Source organism: Raphanus sativus, chromosome 5 (genome assembly GCF_000801105.2).
Source record: "Raphanus sativus cultivar WK10039 chromosome 5, ASM80110v3, whole genome shotgun sequence".
Taxonomy (NCBI): domain Eukaryota; kingdom Viridiplantae; phylum Streptophyta; class Magnoliopsida; order Brassicales; family Brassicaceae; genus Raphanus; species Raphanus sativus.
In genome coordinates this window covers 29,611,987-29,628,945 of record NC_079515.1, presented here as the reverse complement: position 1 = coordinate 29,628,945, position 16,959 = coordinate 29,611,987, and the positions used below count along the sequence as shown (strand labels likewise).

Here is a 16,959-nt window from a genome sequence, read left to right as displayed (position 1 = left end):
ATGCTAGTACTATATGAAGCCAAGGAAAAGCTTTAGCAGAAACAAAAATATAATCTTGCCGGAAAACTAATCGTTATGGCAGCTCCGACTCATCTAGATTCTGAACATGAATCTCCAAAGCAAGATCCAAATTCCAGGTCTTAATCATCGTAGAGACTTTGCATGAAACACTAAGCGAAGCTTGATACCACCTCTAAATCAAGAGCTAAGCATGTCTAACGAAAAGGGAAAACAAACCTCCCAATTAAACGGTGTGAATCAAGTCAAATCAGAAGGAGAAAAAGTAGACCATAACTTTATTTATTTTATTTATGTTCAATCCAAATCAAAGAAAAATAAGAATGATATACAAATTGTCCATTTTCAAACACTTGCATGAACTGTCCTACTATGGAGGGGCTGCATGCTTTGTTTGTTGATATTTAAAAAAGCTAAAATAAATAAATAAGAAGATAACATTAATGAAATGCATTATTTTAATAAGTCAACAAAGGAGAAACAAGTTTAACAAAAAAAAAAAAGAATCAATAAAACAATGATTACACAAAAGAGCAGAAAAGATTGTATAATAGTAATAATCTAATCTATATCCAATCCAAAGTTATATGAGATTGCTTTTACTAAAATCACGATTTCTTTCGATCGGATTTTCTTTCTTTCTTTCTTTCTTGGCCTGTAAAGTAGTTTCCAGGTGTACAAGTCCAGGATGATGTATATAGCAATTCCCATTAACCACCAAGAAGGAACCAAGAAAGAGAGAGAGAGAGAGTCTAGAGCAGAGAAAATGGGTCTTTCTGGCTTTTCTCTTTTCTTTTCTTTTTTGTTTGGCTGAGTAATGTGGCTAAGCATAGTACATGTACAAGCTATTTCCAGCGGCACAAGCAATTGAGTTCTCACTTGGATGCCAAGCAAGATGCAGCAACTTTGTTTTGTAATCAAGAGCATTGCTACTGCTCCCATCGACTGCAGGACTCTCTGTTCCTGCTTTTGACCATTTCAGTGTATTTACTTATTTGATGCCAGTTTCTTTAAAGAGTATATATATATACTTTTACTAAAATAACAAAGAAGAGAGAAAGAGAGAGAGACTGACCTCTACCTACAACACGCGCTATACCGCCTAGTCTGGATGGCTTCGAGGGAACTGGGACATGTCTCCTAAAGATAAAAAAAACCACAAAAGAAAGGTTCATATCAATTGGGACATGTCTCTTAATAGCTTTTACCAAAAGTTTTTACCTCATAGGATTTCTGGTTGCTTCTAAGGTTGCAGTCTCAGTACTTCCCGGGGAGACACCAAACACACGGAACAGATTGCTGGATAGAGAGCAATGGAGTCTCATAGTCAATTTGATAATGCTAATAGCAAAAGAAACATGCTCTGCTTTTCAGGGTATTACCTGTAAGAACCTGTAGCTGCTCGCAATCCATTCCCACTTATACAACACTCGAACTTGTCAAAGATGGAATCGTTTTCATATAAATCACAGAGCTGTAAATTGGCCAAGGGAGGGGAAAGGGAGTGTACCAATCAGAATCAGCTACGCATCAGAGCTAAGACAAAACCAGTTCTCTCTTAAAGTATATAGGAAACTTACCTTGGGTTTCAGATACTCATGAACCTGGAAAGTTGATACCGGACCTGAATCCATGTTGATGTCCCATAACTGAAATGCAAAAGAAAAGAATTAGAAACGAGCCACTGATAGCTTATCATATCTAATGCCGATGGAAGTATGGAGAGACCTTAAGTGTCATGTAGTCACGGCTAAGGAGATATCTTCCTTCTCTGGCAAATTTAATGTCTGAAACTGAAGCAATTATCTCAGTGAAGAAGGACTTAGGACCTGCTGCCTCTGGTTCCTCAAACCTGCAGAAACAAACAAAGCAGTGTTGTTGTTACCTTTGATGGAAACTTAAAAACAGAATTGAAAGAAAGTCTCAACAAGACTTACAATTTGGAATGTGAATCACATAAAGCTGATTGGCGCAGATCAAGCAGGCGAATTGAGCCTTTCGAACTGCTATAAGCTAACATATTGCAATGCGTAGGATGAAATTCTGCTGCTGTGATAACCTCTGCAAGAACGAATTTCTGGTATTAGCATATCCCTATTGCCCTATTGGACTTGAAAGAGAGCAGTAAAAACCATGGCAGGCTTACCAGATAGATCTTCCATTTTCTCAGGCTTGACATCAACAATATTGAAGCTTTGATTGCTTATCTCCAGATTCCAAAGATTTATTCGCAAATCATCAGCAGAAATAAATGTTTCGCCGTCACTGATTTAAATAGAAGAAACTTTTATGAGCCAAACATTGACAATAAAAGTATGGATTGATTATAAAGAAGAAGAGACACTGATTCATCAGACGCCTTACAATGACATCATAAAAAAAAATTCACAGGGGGAAAAAAGCACTTGGTAGCAAAAAATGGGGGTGAATATGAATAAATTACCTGTTATTTGAGATGGAATTGATATGATAATCATGAGCATGAGAATAGACTCTTCGACATCTTGCCACAGGGCTAGACTCATGGCTAGTTACCTGTATATGCCAAAATGAAGAGTATTAAGTCTACAAATAAGCTATATAAAAAAAAACTTTGAAAGACTTGAGAACCAATTCTTGATCAGAAGAGCACGGGAGATTAGAACTAAGAAGCAACAAGTCTAGTATCAATGAAGTGAATGGAAACTTGATCGTGTGATATCAATTCGTCTAATTTTGCAGTTTGCTGCTGAAACTAGAATGTTCAAAATATTTAGGAATACCACTGGCAACCGGAGCGAAGAGATGGCTTCAGGTACTCCTCCTCCGTTCCCAAGGCACGCGGTTGTAATGCTAGAGGAGCTTGCATTTCCTGGAGGATCTGAATTTACTTGACAAATTTTCTTGATCTTCTTGTCTTGAACCTGTTAAAACTCACATGAGTGAGAAAAAGTAATTCACCTCTACATACATATCTCAACTGGTTGTAGATAGAAGAAAAAACTATTTACAAACATTCACGACTTTTTAGAGACAGTAAGCATCCCAACAAACAATGTCAATGACGACCATTAAGGTATTACATTACACCCCTAAATATCGAGAAGCAACAGACAAAAAATCCCATCGATACAAACAATAATATCCTGACCTTCCAGTACTTGATAGTTTTATCGTTAGTGGAAAGGAGAAAAAGAGCGCCATTGGCGGTTTGACACCATCTAATTTTGTTGATCTTCTCCTCTATCTCCAAACTCTTAAGATAATCAAACTGGTAGAAAACAGGAATATAGTAATTAATTAGCAGATATTGGGAGTATGAAAAGAAAGAGAGTAATGATGAAAGACCTCAGGGTCATGACTCTGAAACTCAGTTTTATAACGGAACTCCGGGTGCCTCAGTGGAGGATAATCTGTTTCTTCAACATCCCTTCTATCTCCTCCACTGCTCTGTACTTGATAATAACAACCATTATGTCAAATTCCTAAGATATCATTCGCACAAAAAAAAAAAGTGGAGAGAGAGGCATTACATTTGTGACAGGGCTTCTCTCAAAAAGAACAACGCGTCCTCCACGGTCACCAGTTGCAAGATGGTCTCCCGAATGATCAAACTCGATTGCTGATATCACATCAACTGCCAAGGAACGAACACACAGTTTAACTAACAGAATCGAATCTACTCAAAGAGTTCTCAGCTACAAACAAAGAGCATAAAGAGAGATACAAAACTTAGACCCAGAAAAAACCAAAACTTTCTGATTGGCCCATGAATGAAAACGTAATCAATCCAATAGATCTAAGAACCCGGATCCCAATTAGAGGGAATAAGATGGAGAATCGTAAAGGTCGAGTTCGATGAGTGAGTACCTTCTTGAACTTCTTCACCAGCGCTGCGTTCACCGAAGACCTGGGAGAATCTCCATTCAAGAGGTAGAGATGTGTCTACTGCCGAAGCTGCGACGACCTCATCATCATCGTCACCGTTCATTCCCCGATTCACACACACACACACACGGACACTACTTGGGATGATGTTATACAAAAGGCTAAATGGCTGATCCGGCGATAAGGACCCCGATTACGTTTGAACGCGATTGAGCTCGCCGGTTGTTTTTTTTTCTCTCTCTCGCGGCAAATCGATGAAAGGAAGAGGAGAGAGAGTCTGAGATGATGATTCCCAGATTTCGACAAACAAATAAGATCACAACACAACACAACACAACACTGTCCCTTCTCTCTCTCCGGACATAATTAATTTATTAAAGAAAGTTTTATATTTTGTTTTGCGAACCTAATTTACTATCTCATTTCTGAAAATATAAGATTTTCTAGAATTTCCACGTTTATTAAAAATATAATAAATAATTACAATTTAATTTACTATTTATTTTTAATACATTTTCTAATAACTATCCCCAATAAAATTTAATCAATTCAAATATTCACAATTAATGTTTTTTAAAAATATACAAAAATACTTTAAATATATAGAAAATTTATTTTTATGAAACAAAAATAAAATCTAGAAAATTTTACTTTCGAAAACGGAAATAATATTACTTAAAGAAAATTTAAACGGTTGTCTTTAGCACTTTTATGCATCACCACCAAAAACAAGCGCTTATCCTTCACTCTTGTTTGGTAACACTTTTGATGCCGGCTTCAGGATAACATTGAAATGTAAATACTCTGAAAGAGATCAGAATGGGAACTAAGAGCATGTGCAATGGTGGAGTTGTGGATGGAATCCTTAGGAATTGTTTAATCATTTTTTGTTTTTTTTAGAATAGTTAAGGAGTTGAGTGAAATTAGTGTGTACAATGGTGATATCCAATTAAGAATCCTTAAGAATAAAAAATTAATATTTTTTCAAATATAAAAATTATTTATTTTATATTTATTGCATTATAAAAATTAAAAAAACAATAATAAAAGTCATAGATACATAAATTATTAATCATCATGACCAAATTTGTTCCAAATATGCTTAACTAAATCTTTTTTCAATTGTTCATGTATATGCGCATCCCGAAGCTCTTTCTGATTCTGATCGGAAAACATTTATTGAGATTTGTAGGCATGTCGGTTTCGGTTTCCACCTCTGAACTCCTTGTCACGCTTCCATCTTCAAATTCCGAGATGTCGATACGCCCGTAGCCATTGCGTTCATTTTATACATATTTATAAATTTATACATACTTTTTTAAATAAATTTATACATACATTTTTTTAATAAATTTATACATACTTTTTTAAATAAATTTATACATATTTATAAATTTATACATATTTATAAATTTATACATTTTTTAAATTTATACAAACATATTTATACAAGGAGAAGAAGTGATCTAAGCTATCAATTTGTATGTATACAAGGAGAAGAAGTATAAATTTACACTTATATTTGTTGGGATGCAAAGGAGAAGAAGTATTACTTTGAGTGATGCAAGCAGTGTATGTATACAAGGAGAAGAAGAGATGCAAGCAATGTATGTATACAAGGAGAAGAAGTGATGCAAGCAATACTTTGAGTGATAAAACAAGGAGAAGAAGTGATAATGACAAACCGTTGGATCAATACAAGTCTGCTTTCACCGTTAGTAGCAATATATTACAAGAACTTATCATACAAAGTTTTGATAATGAGAAAACAAGGAGAAGGAGATAGTACTTATAATACACAAACTGAAAAACATTAACCCCGTGACTTCTTCACATGGGCTACAAAAAAGGACCACCCGTGACTGCTTTCACCCCCGTGACTTCTCCTTTTCTCCCGTGACTTCTTCTCCTCTTCTCCCGTGACATCTTCACCTGAAACAAAACACATTACACAACAGTTAGTTCTCAAAACCGTAACAAGCAAACTGAACTAGCACAACACTACTATGCAACTACTTTAGCAACTAGCAAACTGAATTAGCACCTTCTTCCTTAAGCCGCCTTAGCATTGACTGAAACTCCCTCATCTCCTCCATGATCGCAACATCCCACCACTTCCAGATGTGACAGTCTCCATCATCCGCATTGACGCAGCTGAAGTACATTCGGCCTCGATCTTTGTCAGTGTAGGCGGTTGCTATAACAGGCTCCGCCCCACAGTAGCAAATCGTCGGGATTCCATCATCGGCCTCAGGTTGAGGTTGGTACTGAACCGCCTCTGGCATATGGAAGCTACTCTGACCTTCATCCGCGTACAGCTGAGCTTCAGCTTCGAGAAGTGACGTTATGTCCAACTCCTCTGATGATGAGGACGGCTGGCTGTAGCTATATTGTCCCATTCTAGTTAACCTGCAACAAAGAATACACAGAGCATTATTCGAAAAAGACAAATAATATACATATAGAATGGGACAATAAAGACTGAGACTTTGTCAAAACCGTAACAACAAATATATGGAACCATTGTTGCATTTGAATCGGTAATAAACTTGAGACCCAAAGCGTTAATCTAACAAACAAGAAGAACAAACAAGAAGAACCCTAATCGTAAGATTGAGAAACCTAAATCGAATGAAAAAGCCAAAAGATTTTGATTTTCAAACCGTAAATCAATTCGAACAAACAAGAAGAACCCTAATCGTAAATCAAATGGAACAAACAACAAGAACCCTAATCGAAAAGTTCTTCGAACAAACTAGGGTTTTCAAATCCATTGAATAAACAAAACCAAACCCTAGATTGAGAGGAAAACAAACAAGAAGAACCGTAATTAGAACCGTAAACCAAACACAAACTAATCTACATCGATTAATCTACAAGAAGCACTTTCTATTTACCTTGACGATCCGAGAGAGATGAATCGATGAATCGCCGTCGAGAGAGGAGAAGAATTTTTTTTTCTTTGCTTCGGTCGAAATGACCAAATCACTTTACCCCTTACAAAACACAAAACCGACTCGGTCCACTCACAATCGGACACGTGCATTTTTCCCGAGTCCGTAAACCACAAGGATCGAGTCCGTAAACCACCTAATTACGGACCAATCCTTCACTATGCTAAGCTTTATATTATTTTTTTAATTAAACCATGGGGACCATTAGCATAGTTGGACTCGGGGTGATCCCCCGTTGCACATGGTCTAAATAGTCAGTATCTAGTAATAATTTTGAACTATGACGCATTGGCCTTATTCGATTGGTGGTTCTCAAGCGAGTGAAGGTTGTTGATAAATATTGCCAATGTATCATTTTAAGTGGATTTTAAATTTTTTTATATGGATTAAAAAATACAAATTTTAATGTGATTTATCTTGGTTGTATAAAAATATCAATAAATTATATTATTTCAACCCATTAAAAATATATTATTTTGTAATTGGTCACAGATTTAAAATGACATTAAATTTTATCTAAATTACTGAAAACATCACTTATTTTGAAACAAAATAAAAACCTTGAAACTCTGTTTATATTTATACGGAGGGAATATATTTTATGGTTAATCTGATTACACAATTGGGTAGAGGAGGGGTGATGTGATCCCTATGAATTCTGATGATTTTTCTTTTGTTTTGAACAAATTTAGTGAAACATTGCAAATACAATTTATGTGACCCTTATAAGATATGGACGAAATTGATAAAATCCTAGTAAAACACGTGGATGATTCCGCCACTGCTATTGTAGATATGTATGAATAGTGTACTGATGTTGGTTGATTAAGAGAAAAAGGCATTCTCTTAAACTAGATCCGAGGATGAAATTTTTTCTTTTTGTAACTTAATCCGAGGATGAAATTACCCAATCATTCCTTAATGAAGTGAAATAAAAAAAGAGGTAAAAAAAATGTTTTCCTAATGATTTTCAATTAATTGAAAAGAAAATGAGATCTGAAAATCAAGGTTTAATGAACTATCTTTTGTAGACTCTTGATAAGTGGTGTAGCTGAAGAGCCATAATGTTTCTTTGCCTTGATTTCATATTTTGGTTAGAACCAATGTTTTTAAACCTGATTTGGACACTAAACCAGATTACGTTATGGTTGGGTCACCGGTCATCAGATTGACTTTGATTGCGGATGAACTACGGATTAATAATTAAATTAGTTTTATCATATAATAATATATTATCTATGAAAATAAGTATATAGAAACTAAATTTAAGTATTTTCTAAATGTTTTATAAAATATAAAATAATAGTTTGGATATTTAGAAAATACTTAACTTAGTTTTTATATTTTTATTTTCATTTAACATACAAAATATCAAAAAAATAGTTTAGACAATCTAAAACTTTTTTATAACGAGTTAAAAATTATGACATCTAACAAAAAATATCAAGACTTAAAATTTAATAAATATTTAAATATTTAATGTGAATAATAAAATTAAGTTTCAAATCTAAAATAAACCAAAGTAAAACATCATTACTAAATTATATATAACAAAAATAAACTAACACCAAACTAATTCAATTAAATTTTATTCTTTCTATCATTGCTCACTTCAGGATTATTCCAAAAAAAACTCTCGCTTCTCTCTTCTTTCTCTCTTTTTTTTTTGGGTTTCTTCTTCGCGTTTTTGGCTTCTCCGACCGACGTCGGTGGCTTTCTCAGCCAAGGCGTCGGTTGGTGCTCGTGTTTTACTTTTTTCTCGCTTTCTAGTCTTTGTTTAATCTTTTTGGTGGTTAGCTAGTGTTTTTCAGATTCAATTTTGGGATCTAGTTCTGAAATCTTGTCGTTTGAGTTTTGTGGCCTTGGCGTTTTGGTGCTTGTTCTGTTTAGTTGATCTTTTGTGTTACCTTCGCCTTTGTCTCAGTTCTCTTTGATTTTGATTTCCTATGTTCTTCCTGGTTCACGCTGTAAGTGTTGATGTCGGGATTAGAAGGAGTGTTTCATCCTTGATTGCGGAGCGACGGGTCTTTCACAGTGGTGATCGTTTGTATGTGCTTGCATGCAAGTTATCCGGCTTTGTTTAAAGGATTTGGGCCTTTGGCCTTCTCTCATCAGATCGTTGGAGGCGCCAGAAAAACCGGTCTCCTCTCTGCGTCGTCCGTGGCTGTGTCAAGTTTCCTACCCATGTCTCCTAAGTGGTATGCAGTGGTTTGGAGCAGAATAAGGTGTGAGGGCTTGGACATCCTAATAAAGTTCGATCCTTGGTGATTAATTTCTTCTATCCTTCTAATCTTGTTCAATCTCCTCTTTTCTCAGTGTTTTGTATTGAAAGATCCCTAATTGTTGTCTGTAAAATTTTAGCTTTTAGTAAGTGTTTGTCTAGTTTCCGGGGTCTTGGTTGTTGTCCGTCGGCGTATGGCTCCAAGGATTGGTCTTTAATCCGTTGGCTTAGTTTCCGGGAGATTTTCTTGTGTCTCGCCGGCTTAAGTTCTTGTGTAATCATTTGGTTGAATCAATATAATCGTTTCGAGGAAAAAAAAATCATTGCTCACTTCATTTTTTCAAATAAAATTATAAAAAATAATATATTAAAGTTATTTATTGGTTTAATTGGTAACCTGATTCCGATTTTTAGTGGATTTTTGCAAATTTTATTAGATTTTTAAATATTAGTTTTTCACAAAATGCAAACCGAATTCATCTTAGATCACCGGATTTACCGGTTCAACTGCGGGTCCGGATCAAATTTCAAGTTAAAACACTGGTTGACACTGAGCAATACTAACACATCAGATTTGATTGTGAGAGGATTTCATAAGTTTTTTTTTGTGCACCGAGGACTTCATAAGATACATGGATGAAAACTAATTGAAAAGTAATATTTTTGTTTTCACAAAAAAAAATAATACTTTCACCTTTAAAAACATGACTCAGCGAAACCCACATGCACGGTTCATGCATAATTTGTTTAGTGCGGACTTTTAACTGACTGTTATGCCCATTACCAACAATATCTGTTTTGTTTCGAGATTTCTAGTTAGGTTAGGCTTATAAGAAACAAACAGAGAGAAATATTCTCCAATCTTTCTTTTGCATGTTTTGTAGGAAACTATCCAACACATTATTCACATTTTGTTAAAACGTTGATTAAAATATTTTATACTTTTTGCCTAACCTTATCATTTGGAAAAGAGATATGACACACTGAAAATCTTAGGTATTGAATACATTACTGAAAATGGCGGTTTTGGTTAAACCAAAATGAAAAATGTGCTTGCTCAAAAGTGCCTATTAATAACTGATGAGCTGACTGGTTTCTCCCCATATACTATGTTGGATAAGCTTGAAGATAACTTGAGTCATAAGTTTCCTATTTGTGTTGTGTTTATCTAAAGTGTTTTGGGAAACTTATAAGTTAGAGATAAGTCCTAATGAGTTTAGGATAACTAGATAACTCCTAATGAGTTTAGGAGATTTACGAATAGTATAAAAGAAGAGGTCATGAGATGATCTTATGTGTGAGTTATTGTGTTGTGAAGCTTAAGGTTTTGTGGAGTTTCCTTAAGAGTTATTAATAAGAGTTATTAATAAGAGTTTGAGTTCCTGCGTTGTTTGTGTTCTTGAGATCTTATACTACATTGTGGTATCAGAGCTATGGATATCATACCAACTACTGAGAAAACTAAAGATGGCGGAGGGTCATCTGTAAAGTGTCCCATGCTCAATGCTACAAATTATACTGTGTGGGCCATGAAGATGAAGGCAGCCCTAAAGGTTCATGAAGCATGGGAAGCAATTGAGACAACGGGTGAAGTTAAGGCCAAGAAGAATGACTTAGCGTTTGCACTGCTACTGCAGTCTATTCCTGAGAGTCTTGCGTTGCAGGTTGGAGAGCTTGAGTCAGCAAAGAAAATATGGGAGGCTATTAAGACTCGTCATATTGGCGCAGAACGAGTCAAAGAAGCAAGACTTCAAACATTGACGATGGAGTTTGATCGGCTGAGGATGAAAGAAACAGATAGTATTGATGATTTTGGAGGAAAGTTAGCTGAGTTAGCATCACAATCCGCTTCACTAGGAGTAGTAATCGAAGAAGTGAAACTTGTCAAAAAGTTTCTTATGAGTCTTCCTAGTAAGAAGTACATACAAATTGTGGCAACTCTAGAACAAGTTCTAGACCTCAAGACAACGAGTTTTGAAGATATACTTGGGAGGTTAAAAGTATATGAAGGAAGACTCCGGGCTGAAAATCAAGAAGAAGAGGATAAAGGGAAGCTTTTGTGGACAAATAATGAAGGACAATCATCGAGGCATCAAGGTGATCAATCTGCTCGTAGCTACTCTGATGGAGGAAATCGAGACTACAACAACTCATATAGAGGTAGAGGACGTGGACGATCCTTTTACAGAGCAAGAGGACGTGGTCGCTATAATGGAGGAAGAAGCTATAATGGAGGAAGAGATGAGAGCAGAGATGCGTCGCATATAACCTGTTTCCGTTGTGATAAGGTTGGCCACTTTGTGGCACAATGTCCGGAGCTCTTGCTGAAACTACAAGAGACGGTAGAAACAGAGGTTACAGATACACAAGAGGCTGATGAGCTCTTGATGCATGAAATTGTGTTCTTAAACGAGAAGAAGGTACTGCCAGAGAAGTACATAGCAGATAAGAGAGGAGAAAATACTTGGTACCTTGACAATGGAGCGTCAAATCATATGACAGGAGATATAAGGTATTTCTCTCGGCTTGATAAAACAATCTCAGGTAAAGTGCGTTTTGGAGATGATTCTCTAATAGATATCAAGGGAAAAGGCACAATCTCTTTCACTGATATGAACGGAAACGCAAGAAAGATGACGGACGTGTACTTTATACCGGAGCTAAAAAGCAATATTATTAGTTTGGGGCAGGCAACAGAGGCTGGATGTGACATAAGGCTAAGAGGAGAATCACTAACAATGCATGATCAAGCAGGAAAGCTTCTAGTGACAACCAAAAGATCAAGAAACAGACTGTATAAAGTACGTATGGGGATAAAAGAAGGAACATGTCTTTATTCAAAAGCAGAAACCGAGGCAAGTAAATGGCATGAGAGATTGGGGCACATAAATACGGAGACAATACGCAACATGATGGATAAGGAACTGGTGAAAGGAATCCCAAAAGCTTGTGTTATCGAGAAGAAAGTGTGTGGTTCTTGTATGCTTGGAAAACAAGCAAGAAGAGTATTCCCCAAAGCCACTACGTTTAGAGCTACAAAGGCACTGGAACTACTTCATGGAGACCTTTGCGGTCCTATAACACCAATGACGCAAGCTGGAAATCGTTACATATTCGTGGTGATTGATGATTATACAAGGTATATGTGGGTGATATTGCTTAAAGAGAAGAGTGAAGCTTTTACGAAGTTCAAAAGCTTGAGAAACGTGATTGAAAAAGAAACCGGCGAGAAGATTCAGACCTTGCGAACTGACAGAGGAGGAGAGTTTGTTAGCCATGAGTTTGATAGCTACTGTGAAGGCGCAAGGATAAGGAGACATCTTACAGCCCCTTACACACCTCAACAAAACGGCGTGGTTGAGCGTCGGAACAGAACTCTCATGAAGATGACAAGGAGTCTGTTGAAACATATGTCGATGCCTAACTACCTTTGGGCAGAGGCTATAAGACATGCTACTTACCTCATAAACAGAGTAGCTACTAGAGCTTTGGGAGATAAGACACCATATGAGATGCTTCGAGGTAAGAAACCAAATATAAGCCATGTTCGAGTGTTTGGATGCGTGGGATACGCGAAGATAGAAGGAATACACTTAAAGAAACTTGATGATCGAGCCCGTATGTTAGTACATCTTGGTACTGAACCTGGATCAAAAGCATATCGACTGTATGATCCAGACACACGGAGAGTTGTTGTAAGTAGAGACGTTGTCTTTGATGAAGAAAAGGGCTGGAATTGGAGTAAACAAGAAGGAGATAAAGAGAGTGATGCAGGCTTTGTAGTCACAGGCCTCGAGTTCGAGGTTAATGGAGAAGACGAGACTCTATCACAGAAGGTTGTGAAAACAGAGGAAACAGGGGAAGCAAGTACGTCTAATGAGGGTACGAATAGTGGTGAGGCAATAACAAATGAAGATGAAGTCGTGTCTCTTAGACGATCCGAGAGACAGAGCCACCCACCAAAACACCTAGACGACTATATCCTGATGGCAGAGGAGCTTGGAGATGAAGTACTACTCTTTCTTAATGATGAACCAAGAAACTTTGCAGAGGCAAAGGGATCTAAAGAGTGGACAAGAGCATGTGAGGATGAAATAGAATCAATCGAGAAGAATAGAACGTGGGATTTAGTTGATCTTCCGGTTGGTGTCAAACCAATAGGCCTAAAGTGGGTGTTTAAGTTGAAACGAAATGCCGACGGAAGCATTAACAAGTTCAAAGCCAGATTAGTAGCTAAAGGTTATGTACAACAGTATGGAGTTGACTTCGAAGAAGTCTTTGCACCAGTTGCAAGACTCGAAACAATAAGGTTACTTATCAACTTGGCTGCAGCTAATGGATGGGAGATACATCATCTCGATGTAAAGACGGCGTTCTTACACGGAGAACTAAAGGAGATCGTATATGTAAGTCAACCAGAGGGTTTTGAGAAGACATGATATGAGAAGAAGGTTTATAAGTTAAATAAAGCTCTATATGGTCTGAGACAAGCTCCTAGAACTTGGAATAATAAGCTTAATCAGATCCTCCTTGAGCTTGAGTTCAACAAGTGCACGAAAGAACCTTCGGTTTACCGAAAGAACATACGAGGTGAGCTACTTGTAGTTGCAGTTTATGTTGACGACCTGCTTGTAACAGGAACTAGTAAGAAGCTTATCAATGAATTCAAGAAGCGTATGGCGAGCAAGTTTGATATGAGCGACCTCGGTATATTAACTTACTATTTGGGGATGGAAGTCGTTCAATATGATGGAGGGATTATGCTCAATCAGAGTCGTTACGCCAAGAGAATTGTGGAGAATGCAGGACTGGCGAAGTGTAATCCGGTTCTAGCTCCGATGGAGTTCGGTCTTGTCTTAAGCAAAGCAGAGGAAGAGAGGGAGATAGACGCAACAGAGTATAGAAGGAGCATTGGATGCTTGAGGTATTTACTACACACGAGACCTGATCTGTCTTTTGCAGTAGGAGTACTGAGTCGCTATATGCATAGTCCAAGAGAGTCACACGGCGCTGCCTTAAAACAGTGTCTACGATATCTTCAAGGAAGTACAGGTTATGGTCTGGTCTTTGAGCGAAGTACGAAGGCACCAAGGTTAGTCGGCTATAGTGACAGCAGCTTTAATGTTGATCCAGACGACGGGAGAAGCACAACTGGACACATTTTTTATCTAGGAAAGAGTCCTATAACTTGGTGCTCACAGAAGCAAGACACCGTTGCGTTATCAAGCTGTGAAGCCGAGTTCATGGCAGGTACGGAGGCCGCGAGGTAAGCGATCTGGTTGAGAGATTTGATGAGTGAAATCACAGGTCAGGAAAGGGAGAAGATCACTATCTTTATCGACAATCAATCTGCCATTGCCTTGACTAAAAATCCAGTCTTTCATGGAAGAAGTAAGCACATCCACTCTAGGTATCATTTTATAAGAGAATGTGTTGAAAGAGAGATCATAGAAGTCAAGCATATACCGGGCACTGAGCAAAAGGCGGATATACTCACTAAGGCATTGGGAAGAGTAAAGTTCAGAGAGATGAGAGACTACATTGGAATGCAAGAGTTGTCACAAGAAGGTTTCAAGCTTAGGAGGGAGAATGTTGGATAAGCTTGAAGATAATTTGAGTCATAAGTTTCCTATTTGTGTTGTGTTTATCTAAAGTGTTTTGGGAAACTTATAAGTTAGAGATAAGTCCTAATGAGTTTAGGATAACTAGATAACTCCTAATGAGTTTAGGAGATTTACGAGTAGTATAAAAGAAGAGGTCATGAGATGATCTTATGTGTGAGTTATTGTGTTGTGAAGCTTAAGGTTTTGTGGAGTTTCCTTAAGAGTTATTAATAAGAGTTATTAATAAGAGTTTGAGTTCCTGCGTTGTTTGTGTTCTTGAGATCTTATACTACATACTATTAGGGATAATTGTCATTTCTGAAGAAAATCTATACAGCAGAATCATTTATAGAATTTTGCCTTTGATTTTCTATCATAATTACAGTATCATGCCATTTTTTATTTTTGAATATATTTCACCATGTATTCAACCAATAGGAGTGGATTATTTTATTTTCCAATGATATTGTTGATGATTGGTTCGACTGTAGTTTTAAAAATTTAGCTGTACAAGTTTAGCTGTAGGTAAATTGGTTGTAGCTGTAAAGTTGTTGCTGTAGATTTTTTTTTGCAGAGACTTTTGTTGTAATTAAATTTGTTGTAGCTATAAGTTATAGACTGTACATATTTTAAAATAAAATATGTGAGATATGTAATGTATATATAAAATAATTATTTTTTAACAGTTAAAGAATTTATATTAATATTTTTTAATAAACTACCAAATTACTGTTATTTAAAATGTGATATGTAAACAATAACGATGTTATTTAAAATATTTCTATAATTTTAAAACACCCAAAATTAATAACTAAATATTTAAAGATGTTTTAATTATGATTATCTAATTTATTTGATATTATAGATAGTATTCTTATTTTACATATTCTACAGCCTATAAAAGAAAGCTTTAGCCTTTAGGTTTTATACCTGAAATACATAAGAAAAAAATTGTTTTAATTTTTTTGCTGTAACTTTAAAAATAAAACTAAAACAGGATTGGTAAAAAATTATAGAAACTTGATGTAGGCTTTAACTACTAAAAATAAAGCTACAACATGATTGATAAAATTTAGTGATTTAAAAATAAATAAAGTTAAAGCAATGAAATAAAGTCCAACAAATCACCACATTGCAGCAGCAGCATTGATATAACTTTACTAATGCCACAAAATCAACATACCCTATACTATAATTGTCTAGATGTTTGGTTACAGCCAAAAAAAATTCCTAACTACATATACCTTAGAAGTTAAACCACAAAAACATAATTCTAAACCATAAACTTGTTACAACTACAAAACAGAGAGTTTATACCTTCTATGTTATTTTTAACTTATTTATACCTTCAATGTTACATAGCAATACATGTATTAATTGTATATGATATTTTAAAAAATTAAATGTATTTTTTCCTAAATTGATATTACATATATCTGCTAAATATATATGATTACAAAACTGTAGTCTTACAGAATCCTAACTAATAAATTTTAATTATTTTAAATTAATATTTAAAAACTTTAAATAAAATTGAGTTTTCTAAACCAACTTATGATTAATGAGTGGAACTTTTACAATTACCGTTTTACTGGGTTATTTCATCGAATATAATACAAAATATTTATCAAGTAGAAACAGGTTGAACAAAGAGATTATTTTGTTTTTATTATGAACTAACGAAATTTTATGAACAAAAAATAATTATATTTTGCACTTTGAAAATGCATATCAAATTCTAGTGCTGATATCAATGCAAAGAGGAAGTGAAATGTGTGGTCAATTGACCTTCTCTCTGTATCTATTCGATTGTTGCTGATTCTATCTTAAAATCAAACTGAGTCATACTGTTATTCCTACCAATTTTGTAATGTGTACAAGTCATCATTTTGCAAAATTGTCAACGTAATAGTTAAATCATGTTAGAAATCTATTCAGCATATAAACTTGCATTTGACGTTATAAACATAATATATGTCTATTAGACTCTTGAAGTTGTTGGTAGTGAATAAAATAAAACTAATGAATTTTAATATGTTTTAGAATTGAATATCAAAGGTATAAATCCAATCCACTAACCCACTTCTAATCCAAGACCTCATATACAAAAAAGGAAGAAAATATCACTAAGAAAGGATGTGTTACTGTTTGGTGAAGAAAAACTAATAATGTCCATATATTTGGAGAGAGAACATAATAATTTGATTAAAAACATAATAATTTGCTTATATTTGGTATATTTATATAATATATATTAAGATAGGTGGGGTTGGTGAAAATTATCGACATATTTTAT

At 35.4% G+C, this 16,959-nt stretch overlaps 2 protein-coding genes across 3 annotated transcripts; both read right to left on the bottom strand.

Annotated features, from left to right (window-relative positions):
* Positions 1-453: 453 nt before the first annotated feature.
* Positions 454-4,188, bottom strand: LOC108863296 (serine/threonine protein phosphatase 2A 55 kDa regulatory subunit B alpha isoform). Of its 2 annotated transcripts, none has more exons than XM_018637674.2 (14): positions 3,868-4,188; positions 3,531-3,634; positions 3,346-3,447; positions 3,149-3,268; positions 2,781-2,921; positions 2,462-2,553; positions 2,165-2,283; positions 1,956-2,079; positions 1,747-1,870; positions 1,599-1,667; positions 1,401-1,492; positions 1,240-1,317; positions 1,094-1,158; positions 454-984 (listed from the first exon to the last, which is right to left on the bottom strand). In XM_018637674.2, exons 1-14 carry the CDS (start codon positions 3,986-3,988, stop codon positions 842-844), a joined length of 1,494 nt encoding a protein of 497 aa, XP_018493176.2. In that variant the 5' UTR covers positions 3,989-4,188; the 3' UTR covers positions 454-841. The 2 variants fall into 2 exon arrangements, with proteins under 2 accessions (XP_018493176.2, XP_018493177.2); XM_018637675.2 differs by having other exon boundaries at positions 454-981; positions 3,868-4,185.
* A 209-nt stretch (positions 4,189-4,397) lies between these two features.
* LOC130495033 (uncharacterized) lies at positions 4,398-6,295 on the bottom strand. The gene is made up of 2 exons (XM_056985967.1): positions 5,930-6,295; positions 4,398-5,817 (listed from the first exon to the last, which is right to left on the bottom strand). The coding sequence occupies exons 1-2, from the start codon at positions 6,282-6,284 to the stop codon at positions 5,699-5,701; spliced, it is 474 nt and encodes a 157-aa protein (XP_056841947.1). The 5' UTR covers positions 6,285-6,295; the 3' UTR covers positions 4,398-5,698.
* Between the last annotated feature and the right edge of the window lie 10,664 nt (positions 6,296-16,959).